At 53.7% G+C, this 25,626-nt stretch overlaps 1 protein-coding gene across 4 annotated transcripts in view; it reads right to left on the bottom strand.

Moving 5' to 3' along the window:
• Nucleotides 1-24,637, bottom strand: part of MXRA7 (matrix remodeling associated 7) — a 51,709-nt gene extending 27,072 nt beyond the window's left edge. Inside the window, exons 1-2 of one of the 4 annotated variants that reach the window (XM_044984470.1) lie at nt 23,891-24,637; nt 1,299-1,359 (exon numbers count right to left, since the gene is read on the bottom strand). In XM_044984470.1, the coding sequence (XP_044840405.1) occupies nt 1,299-1,359; nt 23,891-24,394 (565 nt within the window). In that variant the 5' untranslated portion in view covers nt 24,395-24,637. The remainder of the gene's footprint in view (nt 1-1,298; nt 1,360-23,890) is intronic. The other 3 variants (XM_044984469.1, XM_044984473.1, XM_044984472.1) reach the window with 3 other exon arrangements.
• Nucleotides 24,638-25,626: the final 989 nt, after the last annotated feature.

The raw sequence follows: 25,626 nt of genomic DNA, 5'->3' as shown, positions 1-25,626 counted from the left end.
CAACGGCTGGAGGCAGAAGGCGCAGCACATCTGTCAGGATGGGGAGGGGGCTGCTGGGGTGAAAGCAACGTAAGACGAAGGGAGGTGAGGGGAACCCACAAGAGCCGGCCGTGGAGCTGGTGTGCCACACGCGGTCTTAAAAGGATTAAGCCCCGGGCGGGGGCAGCTGTGTTCATAGGTTGCTGGCCTGTCCCCAGCTCTCCATCCTCTCTGCACCACGGAACCCAGCAGCAACATGGCTCATCCTGATCCCCTCCCCCTCCTCCGCCACCCCCGCCCGGGGCCTGCCAGGCTGCTGCCGCAATGACAAATGCCAGCGATGCTATCTGTTCTTTGTGCTCCGCTGACTCTAGCCCAACCCAACGAATTAACAGCTCAGTAATCAGGAGGAAGAGGAAGCCGTCAGCTGCTGAGGGGAGCTAATCCCCAGCCTTCCCCCGGAGGCTTGCAGCTGAGCTGCTTCCAGGCCTTGCTGAGCAGGGGCTGTATTTATAGCGAGTGACAGCCTTGCCCTGGTCCCCCAGCATTGTCCTAGAACAGGCCCTCCCACCCCAGACTCTGTGCCTGGCACACAATGAGCAGGGCGAGGAATGCCTAGGCCACTGCATTCCTGCAGCCCTCCCTTCTCTTTCCACTCTCTCTGCCAGCCGGGAATTTAAAGGGACAGAGACCTAAGTCCCAAGAACGGAGATTTGTCAGTCTGCCCAACACCCCCTACCGCTCCCTATGGTCCGATTGTTCCAGCGCCCCTGCTTCCACCAGGCCCAAATTGTGTGCAAACACACTCAGTGCTGCAGTAACATAAGGGGCAGCTGTCTTTAAGTGTGCACAGTACAATGTGTATAGTGGGGGTGCTGAGAGCCATTGAAACAAACCGTAAACCCTGTCTATCATGGAAACCACTTCAAGACAGGGGTATGGCAGCACCCACAGCACCCCTAGTTCCAGCACCTATGGGTGGGAGGAAACACCCCCCACAAACTGAAAGGGGATCTGTATGGGGGAAGAGAGGAGCGGATGTCACCTGCCACTATGGGGGGGTGGGGGCGGCAGGAGGATTATTTCTTTATGGAGTATGAAAAAAGGCCCCGCAATGTGCATTGGGGGTTTTTTATACAGTTTTTCCTCCTTGTGTTTTATGACCCTGGACACCCCGGCCTTGTCTCCTGTTTTCCCTAGAGCTCTAGAAGAGGGAAATTTCACTCTCAGCCTTCAGAGCATCCAGCTCAGACCCAAGCTGGCCCTTGGCTGCTATCTACACCCTCTCCCCCACCGGCTGCTGCTTCGCCAGCACTTACCATCATCCAGATCTGGCTCATTCACCACCAGTCTCTCTTTTTCCCAGTCTTGATCTTCCTCCTGGAGAGGGTGAAGAGCAGAGCAGTTCAGAGGTGAGAACGGTGTGTGGAGCAAACAGCGCTCCCCAAGGCAGCATGGCCTGGTGGATCAGACAATGGACTGGGACATGGCAGACTCAGGTTCACTTTCTGGCTCAGCCATTTGGCTGCTGGGTGAGCTTGGGCAAATCACTGCCCCTCCATGACTCAGTTTCCCCATCTGTAAAACAGGAGTAATGGTCCTGACCTGCACAGAGATCTATGGATGAAAAGAGCTAGTTTTTATTAATAAAACTGTATATTCCACAGACACAAACTACAGTAAAAGAACATTACCATTGCCTGTGCAGCATCCTTAATTTGCCCTCCCTTGTGCACACACATTATGATACAATCTTTAATCATGTTGTCACATGCTATATTTTCCACAAGACCCCTGCCTCATTTGTTGCCCAGGATGGACAGTGCTCACTTAATGCTCAGCTATTCAATATTTTATTTTCTCTTCATTATTCCATGTGTGGCCCTCGGTCTTATTTACAGCACACAATTCAAATCCTGCTCGGAAGGGAGAATTCTTGATTTTCTAGGGCACTACAGTATCCGAGCGCTCCACGCACATTCATTCATCTTCCTGGAACTCCTGTGAGGTGAGGAGCCAGCACCTGTTTTCTCACAGTACTTGTCACTCGGCGCGGTGCTTGAATAGGTCTTCAGGTGCCGTTGAGCATGCTCACACTTTTGCAAGTCAGACCCTGGCTTCTTGTCAGCTCTCCCCCACCCACAACCTTTTTTTCCCCACCCCATTGCTTCCCAGTCTCCCCATGTCTAATCTCAGCCCACTCATCCATTTCCCTCCTTGGCTTCCAGTCCCAATTTCTTTGGCCAGCCACTATCATTTCCGCCCAGTGTCCTTGCCCAGCTAGTGCTAGTCTCCATCCAACTCCCAGTGCCAATTTCCATCTCACGCTCCCTCCATCAGCTGCCCCTCCATTAGCCTCCAGTCCTGGTCTCCCCTGCGTCTCCCACGTCTGACTCTTGTCCACTCTGCATTTGATTCAGTGTCCTCCTCCACATGATGTTACGCAGGAGCATCCTCGAATTTCCTAGGCCTGGACTAGACCCAGCATGGCCCAGAAGTCAGGAATTGCAACGGCAGGGAAAGTCCTGCTCAATGCCGGGCAGGTGCCTTTGCAGTGAGGATGGACTCTTTGGGGAATTAAGCTGTGAGGCTCTAGCAAGTCTCTACTACGCATTAGCAAATTGCAAGTTTGCAAAGGCTTATTACTTGGCCAAATACAGGCAATTTTCACAGGTATGTCAACAGGCGCATCCCTGATACAAAGGGCACCTCCCTGCTCCATTTCAAGACCCTGCTCCAACGCATGGGGGTGCTAGAACATCTTAAAAACCAATCACCAGACTTTAACATCAGCAAAGCAATGGGTTTCTTCCCTAGCCTCGTTCTTGGAAACAGCTGAACTGGTTTGGCTGAAATTTTCCAAAAAAAAAATTTAACCTCAGGCAGACACCCAGCTGGGAAAACTTCAGCCCAAACTATTACATTTTGGCAAAGACGTAAGCAACGGAACCTAGGGTCTTGTAAAGGGAAGAGTCAGGCAACTCACAATCTGCAGGGGTAGGAGCACTGCCACATTCATCCTTGTCCTGTACAGTGCGAAATGAGCCCGTCCTCTCTGTCCGAAAGGCCAGCCCTGGGCTAACAACTAAGCCACAAAAAGGAAAAAGGAACAAGCGGCACCTATTTTTTTAAAAATTTACCATGGGGCAGGATCCAAAAATCAGTGGCACCTCAGAGAGGGCTGTATGCAGCCACCATTATTGGGATTTTCCCAAATGTGCGGGGCATGGGAAAGAAAACCGCCCTGGACTTTGATCAGGATACTCTCCACGGAGAATGGGCTGGAAAAAGGGAGATGAAAACCACAGCCGCCTTCCTCCAAAATCATGGTGATGCCTCCAGAGTGTCTCCCATCCCCTCTCCAACACACACACACACACACACGGCAGAGTGTTCTCTCTCTGTCTCCCCAGCACCGGCAAGGAGACCTGCAGTTTGTCAGAATCCAGAGGGTGAGCAGTCCTGCCTCCTGCCTCCACCCCAGCTCGTCTGGCTTCCCACGTTTGGGAAAGTGACGGCTCCTTCACAGCTGCCCAGCTTGCTGGGGGGGGGGGGGGCGCAAAGGACAGCGGGGGGGGGGGGGGCTGTGTGCGAGCAGAAAGAACCAGGGGAAGCTGCCAAGCTCAGTTAGGGAGGAAGGGGGCTGAGAAGTCGCACGGGAGAGGAGACAAAGAGAACCAAGATGGCCGGGAGGGCCGACTCGCTGAGCCACGGGCGTTGGTCAGGTGAGCTCAGTCAGCAATGCAGAGATGAAAGATGGGACAGGAGCTGCCCCCTTGCAGGACAGGCCAGTGGGGTTTCTCAGCACAGTTTTATATAAACATCAGGAATCTGGGCTGTAGCCCAGAGCCCAGGACTGGACACGTTATGTCACCAGCGGGGAATGAGCATTATTCACGGCCATTTGGGCTCATCTTGCACTTCCGGTCCCTGGCTCGCGGACAGCGCATACGCCCAGCATCTCTCACACACACACATCCCATCACAGCTATTTTGGTCCACACTTCCAAAAATGGAAGCTCCCTTTCAGTCTCCATTCATCTCTTCCCAGGCCCGCATGGGTGGGGGAGCTCGCAGAGCCCTTTCCTTTATGAACAGCGGCGGAAAGAATGTCAGCAGCATTGCCAGGAGGGCGACTCAGCTCAGGTCCCAGGAATGCCAAGAGCTTCATTGCAGAGGTGTCTTCTCCTTGCAGGGAGGCTGGTGCCATGGTAGCTCCCATCCTTGGCATGGGCTACCACACTGAATCAGAGGAAGTGGCAATGGAAGAGGTCCACTGGGCTCCTCCAGTCCATTTCCAAGCTGCTACAGAGTTGCTGTTGTGTGCCTGACTTTTCAGAGCTGCCTGGCTCTTCTATGGGTGCCTGGGGTGTTCAAGTCCTTGGAAAAATCTACAACTTCGGAAAAAGCGACTGACTTGATTTTTTTTTGGCTAGTTTTGCAGCAATGGGCCAAGAGACTATCCCTCAGCCTCATGGGCTCTGTTCTCCATTCCCCCATGAAGGATCCCCTCCAAAGCGGTGCTGAGCCCTAGGCCAGCACTGGCATAAGCCAGCTGGCTAGCACTGCCCTGGGACTCCTGGGAGCAGTTCCTTCGCAAAGTCACACTCCCCCAGTTAGCAATGAAGCCGCAGTGGTGCCTGTGTGTAGATGGGCATATTTTTGGGAGGGGATAGTAGGTGGGGAGAGAAGCAGGCCTAGTGGTCAGATTACCAGGTATTCCTTGGGAGCTCCCCCTGGCCTGCGTTGCACAGGAAGGTACCAACAGTGGGGAAAACCCTCTCTACCATGAGCTGTGGGTCCCACCGAGCCCAGCAGGACATCCTGAGGCCCTGGGTCCAGCCAGAGTCTGCAGTCCAATAACCCCTCGTGCAGAAGAATTTCTCAGCTCCAGCTCAGAGGAAGAAATATCTGTAGCAGGGAACAATGAGGGCTTTTGATCCAGCCCAGCATCCTTAGAGCCAGCAGCAGGCCAGCACCGGCTCCCGTTAGGAAGAGGGCACTACCCATCCAAGCACAGCCCCATCCCTCCCTCTCTGCACACTGAGGTGCAACGTTATCCTGCATGAACTGCGTCGAGCCAGATGTGAGAGCTCCTGTCTGCCAGCATCAGGAAACCCAAGACCTGGAAATGCCTGGTGTTGTAGGTGGAGAGGGTTAGAAGGGACCACAAGGGTCCTCTAGTCTGCCCCCGAGGGTCTCATCCTGGCTATTCATTGTGTCCATTTCAACCTTTCCACACCCGCTCTTGATTCCCCGCCACTCTCTACACCTTAGCTGAGCCAGCCCCCCGTCCTATCTCTAAGATCCCCCCACTCTCACACCACAGGGGCAGCTCCAGAATAAATACAGACGGTGGACAGTGGAGTGATTATTCTGGAATAAAGACACTTTTATTTTTGCACTCCGGAGCGTGCCAGGGCATTTTTAGTAACGCATGCAATTCTACACTTGCGTGCAAGGCATGACCTCGCATGTATGGGGCCTGTGAGGTCATGTGGCATGGAGGATCCCAAAATGGCATCCTCTGTGCATGTTCGGGGCCCGGATGGAATCGTCCGGTGGGCACAGCTGGTCAGGAAGACACATTCAGGGCACGCAGTGCATGTGTTGCATACATAGATGGCACCCCCCTGTTTGGAATGCAGCGTCCACATGGGAGTTGTTAGGCCTGTCAGTTTTCCCATGTAGACAAGCCCTTACCCACTCTAGGTAGAGAGCAGCCAGCCAGGAAGTAAACATTAACTCAGCTCCTCAGCGGGTGCAGCTCCATGTGAGCTATGGCAGCTTACCCCAGCCGAGGATGTGGCCTGACGGTTTTCATGGCCACCACTGAGCTTCAGAAATTACTCTGCACCGCTGACAGCAAATCCGCTACCCTTGGACTCCTGGGTGCACTTCGGATTGACACCACAGGCTTCTTAACCCACTTCCAGAGCTAGATCTGTGACACAGTTCCCGGGCCTCGGTGCTTTGCATTACCTGCCAACTCATTAACGTGGGGAAGAGACCTCGGCCCATTAGCGGAGCCATGGGTCTGCGCACAGTCTATAAGCAGTGACTCCATACCCCAGAGCCTCGCTCCTCTTTATAAAGTAGTTGGCATCTCTGTGCAGCCAAGAACCTTCCAGCTTTTAATCACCCAACCACGTGGGCTTCGCTCCTCTGCTGCTGGCATTAGCTTGGAACAATATGTGACTCGGGTAGCATTGCTCTCTCATGTCGGGCAGGTACCATTGTTCACAGGCAGCCCCGGCGGCAGCCCTGCCGCCAGGCCCAGGCCCACCCATGACTTGGTTCATTGTGCTCTAATGGACTTTTTCCAGAATAGCCCTAACAGGAGAGCAATCCCACACTCTCACGCCTCTTGGGATTGCCTCTGCCCATTTCAAAAGCTGTCGGCATGGTGACATGGACCCTTATTTGGATACATACAGGCCTGATCACAAAAGCGCGCGAGATGCTGCAGCACCTGGACTGATGTGGCAAACCCCAATAAAGCGAGCCCATGGCAGAGAGTTACCAGTCTTTGTATTAGACAGGTAAAACCCATAGCGGACTTGCAGTCCCACCCACCCATTCCCGCTACTCCATTCCTAGGCCTCTCCTGAGCACAGATTGACCTGTGAGCTCAGAGACAATATGTGGGGGAGGAGGGTCACATGTCCGTCCCCCCCAGATTTCTGCCAGGGTTTGTATGCCCTGCCTTGAACCCTGCTGAACCTTTAAATTGTGCCCCCACCCCACTATCAATCGTTACACGTTGTCTCTGTTTCATTGGTGAATACCAAGCTGAGACCTAAAAAGCTTGATTCACTTGTGACCCAAGCCAGGGTTTGGACCCAGGTAATGCAAGGAACCAAACGAACCTATACTCGAGAGTTTTTCCAACAGCACGTATGAAGGCGGGTCCGAGCTAAAGGACTGGCTCCTAAGAGCCCGCGAAAGCAGCTGGAAGCATATCTAAGGCAAAGGCATCACGGCTGTTGCAAGGCTTGGCCTGTCTGGATTTCCTGGCAGGGTGATAAGAACCGCTCCCCTAGATGCCAGTGCACTGAGTCTCGGCTAGCAGGCTGCAGGAGGAGTTTGGAGAGGAGAGGCAAGCAGCCTCTTACCCTGCCAGCACTTGCAGGGGCTGGGTGGCAGACTCACCTCCCCTGGACAGCTGCTCATTCCAGAGAGTCTTCGCGGACCTGCAGCCACCTGCCAACTTGCCCAGCCTGCTACAGAGCTCGGTGTGGCCCGTTTGCTCAGACCCCTGCCAGCTTCGGAAGTGGAGCCGCGCAGACATTTGTTTAAATCCTGCCCAGCTGCTGGCTAGAAGAGAGGCTCACAAAGGTATCAGCGTTGGGGACACTTCCCCGTTATCCCGTCCTATCCCATCCGCCCTCCCCACGCCTCTCCCCGGGAGTTTGGTATGAGCGCTCCCTGCCTCCCTGCGGAGACATGCCAAGAAGCTGAGAGCCACAGTCCCCAGCTGGGGTGAGGTGGGGGGGTACCGGGGGGAGAGCATCTCAAGCACCGGAGCAACAGCTCTCCCCTTGCACCGTGCAGCCCCTGTGACCAGACGGGAGGCAAGGAGAGGGGGATACTGACAGCTGAAGGGGCTCAGGAAGCAAGCGTGTAGCCCCACAGAGGAAGGGGAGCTCCATGACAGATGGGACCCAATGGCAGAGGCCTGAAGACACCCCTACTGCCCCAGGGAGGTACGGGTTGTGCATGGAGGCCTTCAGGGCAGGGGAATGGAACCAGTAGCTAGAGCCAGGGGGGTTAGTGAGGCAACAGTGGGAAAGTGGGAGTAGCTGGCGGGTTTGGTGTCCTTCCTTGCCGCCCCAAAGTGCTTCCAATCTAAATGGACAAGACCACAGGGTGGGAGAAAGGGAGGATTATGATCCCACTATACAGGTGGGAAACTGAGGCACATAGTGGCTAAGTGACTTGCCCAAGGTCACGCAGGGAGTCAGAGACATTACAGGACTGCTCCATGTCCGTAGGGATGTGGACAGTTAGCTAACAGAGAAGGGGCCAGCAGGTGGTGCGCTAGAATACGTACCACAGCTCCTGGGTTTTTGCAGGACCAATGAAACTGCTCCAACAGCAGCTTTGGCTTCCTTTGTGCAGCTCTCGACACTGAGCTCTTAACCTGCCAGGAACTGAACCGAGAGTGCCTGAATCCCAGTCTAGAATAATCAGCTCGTGAAAAGGGTTCACTCTGGAGCCCATTCACTTCCCAAAGTGTGAAATAGAGGGGTGGGGCTTCACCCTGCTTTCAGAGCGGGCGGCTGCCCGGCCTGGACGCTGCAGATGCAGACGGGGTTTGGTTTTTAACCCCAGCCCAGTGACTGAGGCTCCAGGACCTGCTGAAGCCAAGCCAACCGCAGCAGCACCGGCAGGCAGACAGCCCAGCCGGGCCAGGCTCTGCGCGAAGCTGGGCCCCTGAGCTCTGCCCAGTTGAAAAGCAGCCAGGGGGAGGCTCAAGGAGACGTTTTTGGGCCACCAGGAAAGCCGCCCCTCCCAGCAAAGGGAGCACTAGAGTTGGGAGAAGGGGACGCATCAGCAGCAGGGACTGAGCCCAGCTGGCAGCAGAATCTGAAGCACCTTGGCTAGGCGAGCCCATAAACCCCGTGCTCTCCCGGCCTCTCCGATCCCCACAATTCGCTGGCTGCATCAAGCAGCAAGCACAGGCTCCCAGGGAGGACACCTCCCCACAGTGAAAAGCCCTGCTTGCCTTAGGGAGGCGGGACACAGCGATAATTATCTGGGAGCATCTGGAGGACAGTTACACAGGCAGTTGGGGCCAGCTGCTGTAACAGACAAAGATCACGTTACTGCAGGCTTAACCACGGGCCTAGTTATGCAGCAGCTGCCCATCCCCAGAGACATCGATCAGCCACCCTGGCCAATGCAGCTCCCAGTGACCCCTGCCTGCTCCTGCTCCCCTGCCATACCTGGCCCATTCTACAGCACCTCCCCTGCTGGTGCCTCCAAGCAATAACAACACTGCAGTGAAATGTCTTCTCTTCCAGAGTCTCTAAGCACTTTGCAGACAGTCACACTTCCCAGCACACATGGGAGAGGTGGGAGCTATAACGACACCCCAGGAGACAGGCACAGAGAGGTTAAGTCACCCACTTAAGGTCACAGAGTGTCATCTTTGCAGCTGGGAACAGAACCCAGCATCCTGACTCCCAGTGTCTCCAAAAAACAAGGCAACTTTCCAACACACCCCTCCAACAACAAAAGGATAGCATGTTTCCAAAGGCAGTCTCGCCAACCCCAAATGTGAAAAATACCCTGAATCAGGCACCTCCAAACCCATAAATTTGACTTAAAATAATGAGATATAAAAATAACCAAAATTATTTGTTATTTGCCTTCTGGTGTTTGAACCTTTAGGGTGAACTTAGGTCATCCTAGCTAGAAACTTCCTTTCTTGGAATTTTTTTTAATAACAGCTGAGCTTCTCATGTGTTCACATGACTCCAGCAGCTAGGGCTTTAAGAAAAACACCAATTATCATGGGATTTGCAGTCAAATCCCAAGAATGCTGCAATGCTGAAACAAGTTAAGAGCAAAGTTTGGCCTTTAACAGACTTAAGTACAGGCAGGGTAGTCGAGAGGAGGTAGCTAGGATGTCCTGTGTTCTAGTCCTGGCTCTGCCAGTCTGGGGCCTTGAAGTCTGCTAGGGACTTTGCTATTGATCTGATGTGACAGACAGTCAGGATACATGATAGGTGGCAGTAAAACTTTAAGATAGACAAGTCACACCACCTTCTGCCTCAGTTTCCCCACCTGTAAAATCAGGATAACAATAGTAATCTACCCACCTCCCACTTATGGTGAGACTGACTTAATACCTGTAGAGTGCTTTGAACACACACAGCTATTAATGATTAGCCCACTCAGAGTCCTAACCCTTGAACTGGGAAGTGAGAGAGAGAGAGAGGAAATGGGAAGGATCAGAAGAAGAGATTGTCAGGAGGGAGGGAGGGAGACCGAGCTCGCTCTCTGCTGTACAAATCTCTCCTCACTCCACCCCCCACCATTGGCAAAGTTGTCTCATAATCTGTTTTTAAACTCAGTGCTGGACGACGCAAGCCATTACCTCACCTCTTCCTATTTCCTCCGTGCAGCCCAAACCCTCTCTGCGAGGAGCTCCCTCAAGCCCTCGTCTCCCCTCCCTTTAGCAAAGGAGGGCAACCAAAATCTGGCCGAGTGGGCTGGTGCATCTAGCTGCCCTTCATTGTTGGAAGGCAAAGCTCCAGTTGCCCCTGGGGGAGGAGGGGGAAGCGAGTAGCAAGCCTACAGGAGAGGGGAGGAGAAGCTTGCTTTGGAATAACCTCCCAGGCCCCATGCAGACGTGAGTCACATATTGCCATTTATGGCTGCGCTTTCTGATCCAAGCCTGATGCAAGACATTGCAAGAGAGAGAAAGAAAGGGGCAGACAGAGAGAAAAGGGAATAAAAAAAAGAAGAGGCTTCTTCTCCGCGGAGTTTGGCCGAGCAGATGGTCACCGCCCAGCCTGTCCCCTCTGACCTTAATCACGCCACTCAGCCTCATTTGTGCGTCTAGGAAAGCAGCTGCTACAGCGTAAAACCTCCTTGCTCCCCCATGAAACGATCCTGGCCAGCGAGGATTTGAGGGGCCAATGAGGGACATGCCATGCGACCCACCTCAGGCCTGGCTGCAATTCACCGCATAAAGGCCCCCTTCCCACCACCCCATCGCCAGCTCAGTGCTACCCCCGTCCCCAGCTACACGTGCTTGGGAATTCCAGTTCTCCCATGCACCAGGAAACAGCTGCAGAACCAAGTGGGCAGCTGCCTCCGACAAGGAACCCCACTGAAGCTATGGGGCAATATTCTTCCCTTCTAGCCCATAGGGAGGCAGAAAATTCTGCCTTGCCCAGTCCAATTGCTCCCAGACAGGCAAAAATATATGTGTATCCATCAGCTGGGTGAAAAGGCTGGTGTGGGGATGGAGAGGTCAAGGCAGGGGAGTTTCTGAGGGGGTGAGGGTAGAGGACAGAACGAGGAGAGGAAGGTCCTCACTGGCCAGGACCTGTTTCACATCCTGACTTGCAAGTGACCCAGCCACTCCAACCCAATCCCACCTTCAGACTCTGTGCTCCTCCCCAGGCTCAGCTGCACCTCCCCCTAGGCTCCACCAGCAGCACCTGTCCTAGCTTAGCTCTGAGCTACAGGAGCATTCTGGGTCTAGCCATGCAACTGAGCTCCCTCAGCAGCCCCCTGACAGTGCTGGGGAATGCACTCCACCCCCACTCCCTCACCCCTTTAGCAGGCAGCCCTGGAAGCTGGGAATCGGCTGCTGGCACCACCAAGAGACTCAAACAGCTCCTGTGTTAGGCAGACGTACTGAGGAGAGGGGGAAGACACAGGGTGGGAGAGGTGCTCCTGGGTAAGTTAATCATGCGCATCAGAGGGTGGAGGGACTGGGCAAAGCTACCTCCAGTAGGGGGCAGGTGGGAGAAAGGTACCGACACTAGCTCACACCCCTGGGATGGGGACCCAGCACTGCAGGCCTCTCCCCAGGCAGGGCTGATCCAAACAGTCGTCTGGTTCCAGCAGACGAAAGCACGAGGACCCCACGGTTCTATGCAAAGAAACGCGTTGCCAGCTGCAGCGCGGCTCTTCCAGGTGGAAATCCTGGACGTGGCTGGAGAGCGGGTGAATTTGAGTGTTTGAGGAGAGCAGGGCCTCTCGGGCCAGGGGCCGAGTTGCCGTTTTGGACAGGGCAGCGTTCTCCAGCCTGGTGCTTTCCAAACCTGGCCCGGGGGAGCTGTCAATTATTTCAGAGGGGGGAGCAGCAGTGCAGATAGCGCTAGTGGGTCACTCTCCATGCCTCCCTCGCCTGCCAAAGCTATTCACAGCTGTGGTGGCATGAGACAGAGTCGGGGGGCCACCAGGGAGTCAAAAGGGCAGGGCCAGCCAGCTCTCCTGCTGCACCGGCCATTCCCTTCAGCCAAGACAGCACTTTGTTGTGCCTGGATCCTGAGGTAACAGAGGGCGGAGTGTTGGGCTGGGCCGTACGCTGGCAGTAGACACCATGACTGGACGTCTCTTTTCCGCCTCTCATTTCTAGGACCACGAGGCCAGAGCTTTGTGAAGCCCAGACCTTGGGACCTAGACTATCTTCTGAGCCACATTCGGTGCAGCTGCAGGTGTGAGACAGGGGGGCAGAGGCATTGGCTGGCCCCTGGTGTCTGAGGGGTTAATCCTCAGCTCAGTCACCCCTTCCCCTTGCGCAAGTGCTCAAAGCAAGGGCAATGAACTGGGGCTTAGGGTGCCAGGAAATACCTTTGGGAAGGAGGCAGGAGCCACGTTCCCAGATGGGGGTTGAGCCCTAAGCCAGGGTGGTTTTGAATTGACCTATTTTTGTTCCCCTGTTATAGACATTCCTGTGGTGGAAGAGCCCTGCCGGTGGCCTCCCCATCCTGCGAGTCCTTCCTGCAGCAGCCGGGGGAAGCCAGGCACTTGCTGTGCTGGCTCTCGGAGATTTAGACTTGAAAACTGGCGAGAACCTCCCTGCCTTTAGTGGGCTTGACCCTCTCTGGAGAGCAAATCCCTCCATGGCTGGGTGACCTAGCCCAGCTCCCACCTGCCCACTAGGTTTAATAAAACATTTCTAGGGAGAGTCCAACTGCCCGGCTGGGTTGTTGTTCCTTTGCACCCCCAATCCTCAATAGCCTCCATGCCCCCCTAAGGCCTCATCTGCATTAGCACCTTCCTCTGGGCTGTTGTACTGCTGGTGGCAACGTTGGGAGTGCTAGTGTAGACCAGCTGCTGGCATTGAACCCCGGGGTCATGCAGACCAGCTCTGGGCAGGGGGGCTAAACACCGGCAGCCGGTCTGTCCTAGTCCCCCTGCTCACACCGGTGGGGCAGCACCAGGACTACAGCAATAGGGGTGGAGCCAGGAGAAAAATGCTAGTCTAGATGCTAAAGCCCTGTCTCAGCTTTAGCCAATCTGCTTTGTAAATCACTTGATTAAACCACTGGCCCAGCTGACCTCTCCTCCCCTGCTTCCCAGCGCTCAGCTAGCAACACCATCAGCAAGCGCCCACTCACCCCGGTGCCATGTGTCCATTACACATTTCCCTGCCTTTGAGCGCCTTTTCCTCCAGGACAACTGGCTCAGCCGCTCCCCTCCCCGCCCGCCAGTTACTGCCATGGAGCAGCTGCAGCCTGCCAGCCAAGGGCCTTGCGCTCACAGCGAAGGTGCATCCTAAACCGGCTAAAGGGGAGACTCCATGGCTCAGCACAGAAGGTCCTTCTCAAGCTTGTCCTATTTTTTAAGCACTGAACACTCTGCACACGCTGTTCGCCCCAGGGCAGACTGGGAACCCTGGGGAACACAGCTCTCAGGAGCTAGTCGCACGCCCTGCCGGCTGCACCTGGGACCCCTGCAGTATCCCAGGTGGGGAATTATCACCAAGGCAGCACCACACCAGGCAGCTCCTTTACAGTCAGATTTCTGGCTGTGCCAGTCTCAAGTTATTTATTCCCCTCCCTGCCCGAGGTCTCCGATCTCCCTTGTGAGCTGTGACAGAAGGGCTGCGTTGCAGTCAGACTCCTCTGTCTCCTTGGGATGTCTCGTGTCCGGTCAGCACCAGGCCCCTGGCTACATTCGCCCTGCAATTCGCTAAGTCAGTGTAGTCACAGGTTGGCCAGCCAGCACTGACACGTCCCTACCGTGTTTAAGAAACCGAAGGAGGCTGTGTCTCTAGTGGTTAGAGGGCAGGACTGGTAGTCAGCAGATTCTAGTCCCCACTGTGTGACCGCGGGCAAGTCACAGCACCTTGCCGTGCCTCAGTTTCCCCACCTGTAAAGCTGGGATAAACCTCACCCACTGATTTAAAAGTACTTGATGATCTTTGCATGAAAGGGGCTGTAAGTGCAAAGTGTATCTCCTCCTCTAGGGAAATCCACAACTGCTATGGCCAAACTGGATTCAAAAGCTTAGCAAGTGGCTAGCAACAAAATTGAATTTGGGAAGGGAACGGGGGAGCTTATATATGTTAACCCACCGCCCCAGCCCAGTGGAGTAGTTATATAGTAGTGTCATGAACTGGCTAGCATATGTGAACCACTGTCCTCTACTGGATGGAATCAGAACTGTCTGATGGGGCATCATAGACCCTATACTGCTAATGAAGATTTTCCTTTAGCCTCAGAAGATGGGGCCTGTGCTTCTTAGAGCAGGAGGATCAGAGTTTTACCCCCACAGCTGCCTCCAGGAAGTTCCAAGTGGCTACAGTGAACAACACAGTAACAGCTCTAGAGTCCCCAGAACCGGCACCTTCTCAGAAGCACATCCCAGATTTGGGGGAAGACAGGGATACAAAGAAGAGAAAGCAACAGATACATACAAAGGGGAGACAACATTCAGGTCCTGCTCATGTCCCAAACTTCTGATTTAGAATCCTACAGGAAAAGGCTGAATGTGGTTTTCCTTAGAAGTCCACACCAGGCCAGGCAGAATCAGGAGCATGGAATGGAAGGGCAGACACCATATTCCTGCAGCAGCACGGGATGAACCCAAATCCACCCCAAAAGAGCTGCTGGTACCCACTTAAAGCCTGTCTCATGAGACATAATGACAGGGTGAGATCTCATCTCCCCAGGTACTGGGGAAGGGAGGAGCATGGCAAGAGCTGGTATTTGGGGGAGGAATTGGCTACTTCCTGGTGTGGGGGAGGCTGCTGGCTTTATCGTATTTTTAAACATACCAGAGGTCAGAGGCATCCAGAGCCCTTGGATGAGTGCTTTGCAACGTTTCATACGAATCCAAAGAAAATAAAAGCTGCAATGCATTATGGGTCAGAGCATGCACATAGTAATAAAGATGCTGGCATGATGCACGGTATGGGGGGAAAAAGTCTTGCAAAACCTCACTTCACAGGGGAAGGGATTTTCTTCACAGGCAGACAAAATCTCTTTAGTGCTTTCATTATCCTAGTGGTAGCATCAGGACAAGTGCATTTTGTGCCTGATTTGGCACGTTTTCATGATGATTTTGCAAAGCTGCTGCGACTTGGGTCCCAATCCTGCAGGCTGAACTGATGGGCTCCACACAGTCCTGCAAGCTGATCTGTGCCCTGAGGCTTAAACCCTGCACACAAACTCTGCTCCCTCCTTACAGTTTCTCTCCACCTCTCTCCCTTTGCCCTGTTCAAATCCTGGTCTTAGCTTCCCAAGTGGATATTCACAAGAGCTACCCCCATGCCCAGCTGATGCCAGGGTAGCCATCACTGACTCCCAGCCACCCACACAGCAGGGCCATCAGAGCAGCTGGGCTAATATCCACCCCCAGCCATAAATCAAGGCCTTGTCCGCTTGCAAAGTGATATCCCAGGTGGGAGGCCAGCTGCCTTGGCGTGGGGAAGTGTCAGTTTATCCAGAGAAGAAGGCCAGCGTTGTCTTAGCACAGTTCACCTTCCACGTGGCCTGCCCTCTCACAGCCTGGGCTCCCTGCAAGAAGCCCAAGGCTGCTCACTGCTCTGCAGTCTTAGTGCCATTGTTCGCTCTGATTGCTTGGTCTGACAGGCGGTTTCTAGTGCAAGGCAGCAGCGCTTGGACTGGTGGTTAACCCTCTACAAGATGGGCCTGATCCAAAACCCACTGAAAAAAAACTCCCCTTGACTTGAGATCCCTGAGCCCATCCTCAGGCGGACGTACCCAGAAAAGGAGATTGTTTACCTTCCCCATAACTGTAACCGCAGGAGACCTCTGTCCTGTGATGGCTCCTATCCAAACACATTCAGACACCCTCTCTGCTGCTTCATGGAAAACAACCCCTTTAAAAGGCTGTTCTGCCGGGGTCGTTAGCTGTCTCCCCCACACCCACACCCACACCCCTTCCCTATTTTGGTTTTTGTTACCAGGGCTGCTCGCATGGGAAAATTGCAAAGGGCAGTTTTTCTGGGAGGACCAGTGCTTTGTAATGTTTCTCTCTCACCTCGGACAACAGCCCTGAGGCTTTCCTTAGGGCATACGGCAGGGGAGGAGCATTCCCTAGTAGCTAGGGCACTGGATTGGGAGTCAGGAGACCTGGGCTTTATTCCCATCTCTGCCATCAGACCTGCTGGGTGAATTTGGGCAACTGATTTCCCGTCTCAGCCTCTGTTTCTCTTCCCACCCTTTGTCTATTTGGATCATGAGCTCTCCAGGGCAGGAACTCTCTCTTGGTAGGTGTTTGTACAGCACCTCATACCAGTGAGCCTCAATGTTGGTTGGGGCTACTGTAATAAGAATCGAATTGGGATTTTCTGATTAAATTTCTCACAGGAACTAGACTGGTCAATTTCAAAGATGGTTTGGTCTGGTTCTCACACTCCAAAAGAACTCATGATATAAACTCATCTTGTGTTAATGGAGCGGACAGCATGACCAGTGGGTGGTTATCAGAGAGCAGATGATCAGACACCAATCAAAATCAAGTACTTTGGCAGGATCAGTTTTTAATCAAAGGAAGGTGGAAGTGTTACTGGTGATTAAAGAAATCAGGACTCCTGGGTTCTCTTCCCTGGCTGTGCCACTCACTTGCTTTGTGAGCTCAGGCAAGTCACTTCACCTCAGTCTGTGGTGTCCCCATCTGTGAAATGAGTTTGAATCTTTACCTGTTTCATAGGTTGGTTGCAAAAAATGAATATGTTTATAACATGCTTTGAGATCCTTCCACAAAAGGTGCTAGGGAAGTGCTGAGCATTCTGTTCACCTGGGTCTGAATCCTGCAAAGTGCGAGTACTGCACGTTGCCGTTGACCTCAGTAGGAGTCGAGGATGTTCAGCACCTTACAGGATGGGGCAGCTCGTAAGAATCTCCTTTAAAACGGAGCCAGTTTGCTCCCCCCACTTCCTATACGTCCCAGCTCTCAGGATCCTGCCAGCAAAGCAGATTATGACAGCCAAAATGATAAAACCACTTGGAGCAGTTATCTGCACTGCTGGCAAGGATCTGATCCCTTTTGTTCACTCAGTGCTGGCCTCAGCTGCTCTGGTTTAGGATCTTCCCAAGGAAGTTGGGCCAGAGCCTGTACGTTTTCACACCCGCAGCTGGAAGCACCTGGAGAAGGCAACATCAGGGAGCGCGTGTGTGTGCGTAAAACACACTGAGCTCACTTTCGAAACAACATATGGACAAACTCTGTAATAAACTTCAAGTCATCAGAAGGAGAGGGAGATTCTCACGTGCAAGGGGGAGTCCAGTAGCAAGGGCCCTGGATTGGGCATCAGGGGACCTGGGTTCTGTTCCCAGATCTGCCACTGAGCTAGTCCCTTACCCAGCTTTCTGTGGGATGGGAATACCTCTCCCCCACCCTTCTTTCCAAAACACTTTGAGATCTAGGGATGGCGAGTGCCCTGTAAAGCCCCAATAGCTTTTGAACGTCTGTTCCTTTCCGCTAGCATTAACTGAGATGGTGTCTGTAAGGGGCATTAGTGTGGAAAGGATGAGCGCGGCCTTTCTTAGCAACAAGCTACCTCAGGCCTTGTCTCTTCTACTCTTTGCTAGGAGGCAGCTCCCCTCCTGTCTGACCCATGACAGTTATTGGCCAGGCGCTAGATCCCTTTTAAAACTACTTCCACGTCAAGGCTCTGCAGCTTGACAAGCAGCTGGGAAGCTTGAACTGCTTCTGAACCCGCCCAAGTCGGCTCACCCGGCGGTAAGGCACTTAGACGCAAGCCCCTCTGGCCACCTGGCCCCTGCCCTGACTCACCCTGCAGCCAGGGCCAGCAAGAGCAGAGGGCGGGAGAGCCACTGCTGTATGTTCCCTCTGCTATGGGGTGAGGGGTCACCGCATTCCATCCTACTAGACTATATAGATCAAAACAAGTGGAAAAAACAAGCCAGGCAGTCTTGGTATCCTTTGGGGGAGGGAGGAAAGAGATCTCTTTGTCGGACCTTCGTATGATATAAAAGCACTTTATAGACATTAGCTAAGCCTCACAGCACCCCCAGGAGGTGGGGCCTATTGTAGCCATATCACAAAAGGGGAAACAGAGGCACAGAACTCCTAAGGGGCTTCCACAGGTTCACACAGTAAGCAGCGGAGGCAAGCACAGAACCCAGGAGTCCTGGTGCCCAGTTCCACTGTTCTAGCCAGAAGACCGTACATCATCTCGGTACACTGAGAGGTAATCTCTTCTATTGGACCAGCTTCTTCCAGTAAAAGAGATACTACCGCACCCACCTTGTCTCTCTATTATCCTGGGACCAACACGGCTACCCCACCACTGCATACGACTCTGAAGCTGTCTGAGGAAGAGCAGCAGAGAAAGTTAAACAGACACTGCTGGTTGGCAGTGCTAAGGGAAAGCTCAGCATGGCATGAGCATATGCTAGGGAAAAATAATCGGAGCCAGCAGAATTCATGACCCCAGCCAGTCAGTGCGAAAGACTAAGACACGCCAGCGCTGCTAGCTCAGAAAAACGTTTCTCCCTCAATGTTCTGGTTGATTGGTTAATGGCTGCAGTGAAATTGGACCACTCCGAGGCAGTACATCTGCTGATCAAGGGAAGAAACCCACGCTGGCATGGCAGAACACCCCCCGCCCCCCAGTCTGATGTACTGATTCATTTATAAAGCTCTCAGCCCGCATAGCAAATCCCTGCCATTGCTACGGAACAGACAGCCCAGCTGACTGCATCTGGGAATCTTGTGTGCTGAGTCATTTGGGGGACTGCAGTTTTCCAGATTAGACTGGCCCCATTGGACAGGACACATTTCTACCAGCACCAGAAGTTGCCCATAAGATGCCTGTGGCCAGGATGTTGGACGTGAATCTAGACCCAGATCCTTACTGAGGGTCAGAGACAGCTCCGCCCCCCAGAGTCTAATATTAGTGATGTCTGCATAGCACCAGCTTAGCTCACCTCCATTCTACCTCTCTAGTCCCCCTGCCCATTCCTGGGGCACCTTTCACAGCTACTAAAAGCCTCTAGGATACACAGAAGTTATGGGGCACACGACTGCCTAGTGCTGCTCCCAACCTCTTCTGTACGGACTCTGCTGTAACAACAAACACAACCGAGAACTGTCACCCTCCCCCTCACAGCTCTTCTCTCAGCCCCTCTCCTCTGGGGGTGCAGGGTGAGGTTAGCAGCCCAAGGACAGTGAGAGCTCTCGCACTTCTGACAGTCTGCTGATGGGAGGCCAATCACTGGCAAAAATCACACCCTGACCTTGGGGTATGTAGCATGTTCTGAAAATTCCTCTGAGAGAGGGGGTGTGGGGAGAGCTAAATACCTTCCCCCAAGACAGAAGGGTGACCAGATGTCCCAATTTTATAGGGACAAGAGTTTTTTGGGACCCCTGGAGCGGGGTCCTTCACTTGCTCCGGGGGCCCTGGAAAACTCTTACGGGGCCTGGGCCCTTGGAGCTTCTTCCGCTCCGGGTCTTACCGCCAAAGTGGGACCTGCCGCCGAAGTGCCGGGTCTTCTGAGGTAATTCGGCGGCGGGGGGCCCCCACTGCCGGTCTTCGGGGCACTTCGGCGGTGGGTCCCAGAGCAGAAGGACCACCCCATCGCCAAAGACCCCAGGCCCCCTGAATCCTCTAAGCGGCCCTGCCCCACCTCCCGTCCTGATTTTTTACATTTGCTATCTGGTCACCCTACAAAACAGAGACCCTGTCGTTTTTACAGTAGCCAGAGAAAGATGCCTCTGTCTAGGTGAGCCGCTGCCAAGAAGTACAGTGATGGGGCATTAGCTGTTTTGTATGAAGTCCCCGTCCCCCCTTCTCCCCTCTCCCCCGTTCCCCCCCACACACACACACACTCCCCTTTGGGATGGCACATCTTCTTCTCTCTGCTCTACTGTGCTGAATCAGATTGTTTAGCTAGTGCCCTTGTTGTAAAACTAAACGGCCGGCTCAGAAGAGTCCTAGCACAAACTAGATCTCTCTCTCTTACACACACACTCACTCAGCACAGAAAAATGTCCCCCACCCACCCTCTCCGTCCACAGCCTTAGGTCCACCAGAGAGAGGCTGTTTGGAGCCTGACCTGAATGAAGTCATTCTTCCCAGGGGGAAAAAACAATGCTTGCATGGCAGCGAGGGCCTATTTTAACTCACTTTGGGAACCTGGGCGGGCAGAGGGGAAGAGGGTGATGGAGGCCCTGCCCAGGAGTGTGCTTGTCAGGGAGCAGGGTGGGCAGGGGGAGGAGAAAGGGGCAGAGCAGGGAACCAAGCTATTGCCCCAAGTTTGCTTCCCTTGGGAGTTTGCTGGCCACGGAACTGGGCTTTGATCTTGGGGGCAGGCAGGGCTGGCCTGGGGCAGGGTTCCTGGTGGCACAGAGCAGTTTCTCTCACCCTGTTTTATGAAAGGAAGTGCTGTGGTGAGTCCATGCCCTGGTTAAGTGCCCAGTGGGTGTCAGTGTCCCAGCTGTGCTCCTCTAACTGATTAGTCATCAAAGTGGGCTCTTTTGGGGGAGCCAAATGCACCAGCCTTCAAGCAGCACCGCAAGCTGCCCACCTGTAGGCCTGCAAGGTGGCATTACTCGTATCAGCCACCCCTCTGGCTGCCTAAATCGCTTCAGGGTCCAGCCCTCCACTGCCTTCTGCCTGCTTCATGGCCCTTCTCATGCTGTCCTCCCCGTCCTCGGGCACTCATCTAGCATCGGCCTCCCTGCTCCATCCTTTCCCACAAGCTCAACACTGGTGGTGCAGGAGCTTTCTCCTCCGCAGCTCCTGCTGTTCGAAACAGACTCCCCCTCACTGACTCTCCACATCTCACCTGCACATGCCTCTCCCTCTAGAGGCCAGTTTGTATAGGAGACATCTCCAGTTTACACATCACTGGACCCTAGTCTAGTGGTTCTCAACCTGTAGTCCATGGACCCCTAGGGATCTGCAGACTATGTCTAATATTTCCAAAGTTGTCTGCACCTCCATTTGAAATTTTTTAGGGGTCCACTCATGAAAAAAGGTGGAGAACCACTACCCTAGTCCACCCACATATGCCCCATGTTTTATGGTCTCTCCATGACACATACAACACCCCTTCTCTCCAGACATACTTTACAAGGAGGCAGCCATGCCACCCTATGGACTCCTATCCTTCAAGAATGCAAGGTGCTGAAGGGGTTACAAAAGTTTTGGGGAAACAACCCTTGTTTGAAGATGGGGTTGGGGAGAAAGGCAGAGAAATGTAACTGCAGTCTGCCAACAGGCCTATGGAGCCCAGACAGACCTGTGGAGACAACAAGTCAAGTGGTCAAGGAGATCAGACAAGCTGGTTGAGACACCTTCACTGTGGGTGGTGGTCTCATCTCATTTCCCCAGCCCCATCGCTGAGCAATGAAGAAATACCTTCAGCTGCAATCACTTTCCTTGCGAGTAAAACCGGCAGGCTCCTGTCACTCTGTCTGGAAACACCCTGGCTAGCTTCTCCGCCCACTGACCAAACCCAGCCAGGTTCTGGAGTGAACTCAGCGCAAGCTGGGGGATGGTGCAAACCAAGGTGCATGGTAACGGTCACCCTGACCGAGTTACTGGTTTGAGCATGATCATCCAACCCCAACAGAGCCGTGTTTGTTTAAAAGGATCTGAGCGGCTTTAGTTAGTGAGTGGGGTGTGTATATGTATGAGAGAGAGGATGAAGAGCCCTCCAAACAAGAGCCATGCTACAGCAGCAATAAGCCTAGAGGGAAGCCAAGGGTACCAATGGGAACCCTCTATAAAGTCAGCTGCTTTAATGGGATGCTGCCCGTTTCCAGCCAGAAAAGCTAGGACACATACTGGACCCTGCAGCTGACTGAGGAGTGCAGAGAAACCTGGCTAATAAGCTTTTCAACAGCAAACCTAGTGAACAGGGTGGCTACCACCAGGGCTAGCTTATGCCTCCAGGGATCATCCTGTTTATTCCAGAGGCAAAGTACTCCCATTATGAGACCAATAATATGGACAATCCTCAATGGAACAAGAGATAAGGATCTCCTCAGGAACAACATGACCAAGCTAGAGTAGCTCGATTTTCAGAGGTGCTGCCCATGCGTAAGTCCCACTGAACTCAGGGATGATGGGAGCTCAGCACCTCTGAAAGTGAGAAGCTAAGTAAAGTTGAGCATGGATACTGCTCAGGCCCCACTACAGAGATGTTACAGATCAGGAAAAGCATGGTTAAAATATAGGCCTGCATTCATGTGCCCAAGTCGTCATGCCTGCTTCAGTCTTCTTTCCATACTAGCTAATAGGGCTTGGCACATCATCTAGCCCAGTTCCATTCATAGAGCTCAAAAGCTCGTTAACCTCATTTTACAGGTAGGGAAATGAAGTGACTTGGCCAAGGTCACATAGTGAGCCAAGAATTGTAAATTCTCCAGGGCACTGGCTGGCTCTGTTGTGTCTATTGTACCGTGGCCAGAACATTTTAAAAGTAAAGCTAACAACAACAACGTAACCAGGCATATCTGGCCCCCAAGCCTGTGCTCCTTCCACTGGAGCATCCTATCTGGAATGTGAGTTTTAAATAGACACCCCCACACACACTTTTTTTTTTTAAAGCCACCCTTAAGCTACTCACCCAGTGACCCACAGAAAATAACCTTGAAAATAACCACCAGGCAAACCCTGGGGGGAAGCTTTTGGTAACTGCAATTCAGCAGGTTCAGGCAATTCATGTTTAAAAGAGTGTGAGAGAAGCATCAGGCCAAGTTTACCATCCGTTGGCAACTGGCCCCCTGGAGTCCTGGCTGTGCTGGAGGAGGGGTAGCAATGAAGCATGAACTCTTCATGCACCTTGCATTGCTCATTTATTTTTCAACAGCCAAGATCTGGTGCGGTGGGAGGATTTACTTTTGCTGCATGGCACTGGGTGACTGCCCCACACACTGCAGATACCCAGGCCACTTTTCAGGGCTACTGGACACTGAGTCTAGACTTTGGGAGTCATCTCATGCTGAGACTGCCGGGCAGCGCGTTCAAATCTATCCTTCCTTGGCATGGGGGAGGAGGGGCACTGTAGGCTGCCTCACAAGGGCTCATCCCCATTATATTCAAAGCTGCAAGAAGCCAGCTTCCACCAGAGACATCTAGATAAAGGGTGCAAAAAGGAGACTGAGGGGGAACCCTCTGAACCCCTTCTCCTTATCTTGATTAGTGAGGCCAGTGATAGAGAGGGAGGAGCCTCACAAACCAGATTTGCAGACTCAGGTCCACTCAAGCAAAGATTAATCTGACTTGCATTCAATTCTCAGAATCTATTTTTTTAGAAGAGATACAGGCGGGGCGGGGCAGGGCAGGGGGACTGGACGGTTGGGAGTTAAAATCCTAAATCAAAATTTCAGTGGAGCAACATGAAGCAGCATTTTGTTCTCACACTTTCAGAAGCAACAAGCTTGTCATAACTCATTAGATCAGAGGAGGTGGGAAGGAGAGAGATTAAATAGATCTGAGGTTTGGGGCAGGGTGGGATGATCTGGAGGCCACAAAGAGAAACAAAAGTGGCTGGCTAGAGGCATGTCTGTGCAAAGTGTGTGAGATCCCAGCACAGAAGTAACTGCACAGTTCTGTGCGCTCAGCACTGTATGGGTGTGCCTGGACCGACAGGGGGTTATGACAAACACCAGGGTTCAGGACAACCGTAGCATTTGCTGCTGCTGTCACACTCACACACACACACACACACACACACACACGCAACACAACTTCGAGGTGGGGAGTTGCACACACGTCATTCCCACAGGCAGGAGTGCTGGCACAATTGGGGGTGGTGGTGCTGAAAGCCGTAGAACTAAACTGTACACCCTGTATAATGGAAACCGCTTCAAGCCAGGGGGTGCTGCAGCTCCCCTCCTTCCAGCACCTACCCACACAGGGCCAGGCAGCAGGATCCAACCCAACTTCCCAAAGTTGCACAAGGAAGACGAGCTGTCCGGAGCTCCCCACTCTTACCTTGCTCTCGTCGTCATCGTCCTCCTCCTCCTCCTCCTCCTCTTCTTCCTCCACCGCCTCAGCAGCCTGGCGGGGGATGCTCATCTCCTGAGGCTGACTCGGCTTGTCCGCTTTTGCAGTCCTGGCTGCCGCTGCCACCGCCACCGCCTCCTCCTTGGGCTGCTGCTCTTCATTCTCCCCGGCTCTCTTCGCCTTCCCCTCTTCAGCCCCAATCTCCTCCACCGGGATCCTTCTCCCCTCGTCCTTCGCTCCTTCCTCGTCCTTCTCCCCCCTCGGGATCCCCTCCTCCTTCAGCGCGTCTCCCTCCTTCCCTTCCCCCTCGCCCTCCTTCCTTTCCTCCCCCTGCTCGGTTGCCTCCTTGCCCGGGGACCCTTCCCCCTGGGCGGTCTCGGCAGCTTTGTCCCCGTCAGTCGCTCTCAGCTTCACAAAGACCGAAGCCAGGATCACGGCCAGGACTGTGAACAGCAGCGGGACCGCCAGGTACAGATCCACGGCCACGTCCATCTCTGGAGCCGAGTTGCAAGGGGCTAAGGGCGTTGCTTGTTTTTTGTCTGGCTCCCCTGCGCGGCGGCGGCGGCGGCTGCTGCCTGGGAACAACTGACCAGCTCTGGTTAATTTCCACGGGCAGCAGCGCAATCTGCCCGCAGCTGTTAGCGAAATCCCGGCTCTGCTAAAGCGGGATAGGGTTTCACAACATACACAGCAGCCGCGTCATTTCCCAGGGCCCTGCCCACAGCTGCCATCCCACCGCGCAGGCAGCGCCAGTTATGAGGTTTTCTCTCCCCCCCTTTCTCCTTCAGTGTGTTCTCAGCCCGGGCCCAGCCCCCCTCCTGAGCACTGAGAACCAGGTCTCCGCTCCCCTGGGAAAGGGGGTTCCCCCCCCTCCGGGGGGTGATGCTGGGAACAGCCAGGCGAGCCTGATGGACATGGTCGGCTCTGCTAGAAGCGGGCTGTGGCCAAAAGGCTCTTTCCAGAAAGTTCCGGGGACTCATCGAGTTAATACTTTAAACGAGGCCTTGTTTTGATCGTAGCAGTGTTTAGGCAGCGCCCTTGTCCTCCTCTGTAGGGCACCTGGCACTCAGCCCCTCCCTCCCCCTCCTGGAGCCCAATTACATTCACTGCATGGGCACCTACTGGCTTGGATCTGACTGCAGGATTGGGGGACCCTGTAGTGAATAGTTTGCACCACATTGTCCCTTTGTTCGGTAATGGAAGGGCTGCTCATGGGAAAGGTGGATCTGGAGGTAAGAGGATGCCAGAGCTCCAGAATGTCTCCTCTTCCTCCCTCCCTCCCTCCATGCTGGAAGTGACAGGAAGCCCTTGTTTGTGGACTGGCCAGGCCGCCCTTTGCATGGATAAAAAGGACTAGCAGGGGAAATTGGATGCCTGTATTACTCCCATCTGTCAAATGGGGCTGGTTATACTAAGGCTGTGGAATGGTTGCCTGAAGGGAGTGATGGGACACTGCATGGAACATTTTAAAGCTAGACAGGGGCAAATGCTTCCTGGGGACCCAGCTTGGACTGGGTGATTTGTCAGGACTTTTAAGTCTCTGCCATCCAGGATTCCCTGCCTGTGGGAGGCTTAGTTAAGGTTTGTAAAGCACTTTGAAAATAGAAGGTGCTCTATGAGTGCTAATTATTGTTGCCACAGTGGAGCATCAGGGGAGCAGACATGGGAATCTGGCTCCCAAATCTACCCCAGCAAACATTCCGTGGTTGCATATGTGAGTGGGC

Source organism: Mauremys mutica, chromosome 12 (assembly GCF_020497125.1).
Source record: "Mauremys mutica isolate MM-2020 ecotype Southern chromosome 12, ASM2049712v1, whole genome shotgun sequence".
NCBI classification, from domain to species: Eukaryota; Metazoa; Chordata; order Testudines; family Geoemydidae; genus Mauremys; species Mauremys mutica.
Note: the sequence above shows the minus strand (reverse complement) of the source record. Positions and strands in the feature narration are given on the sequence as shown.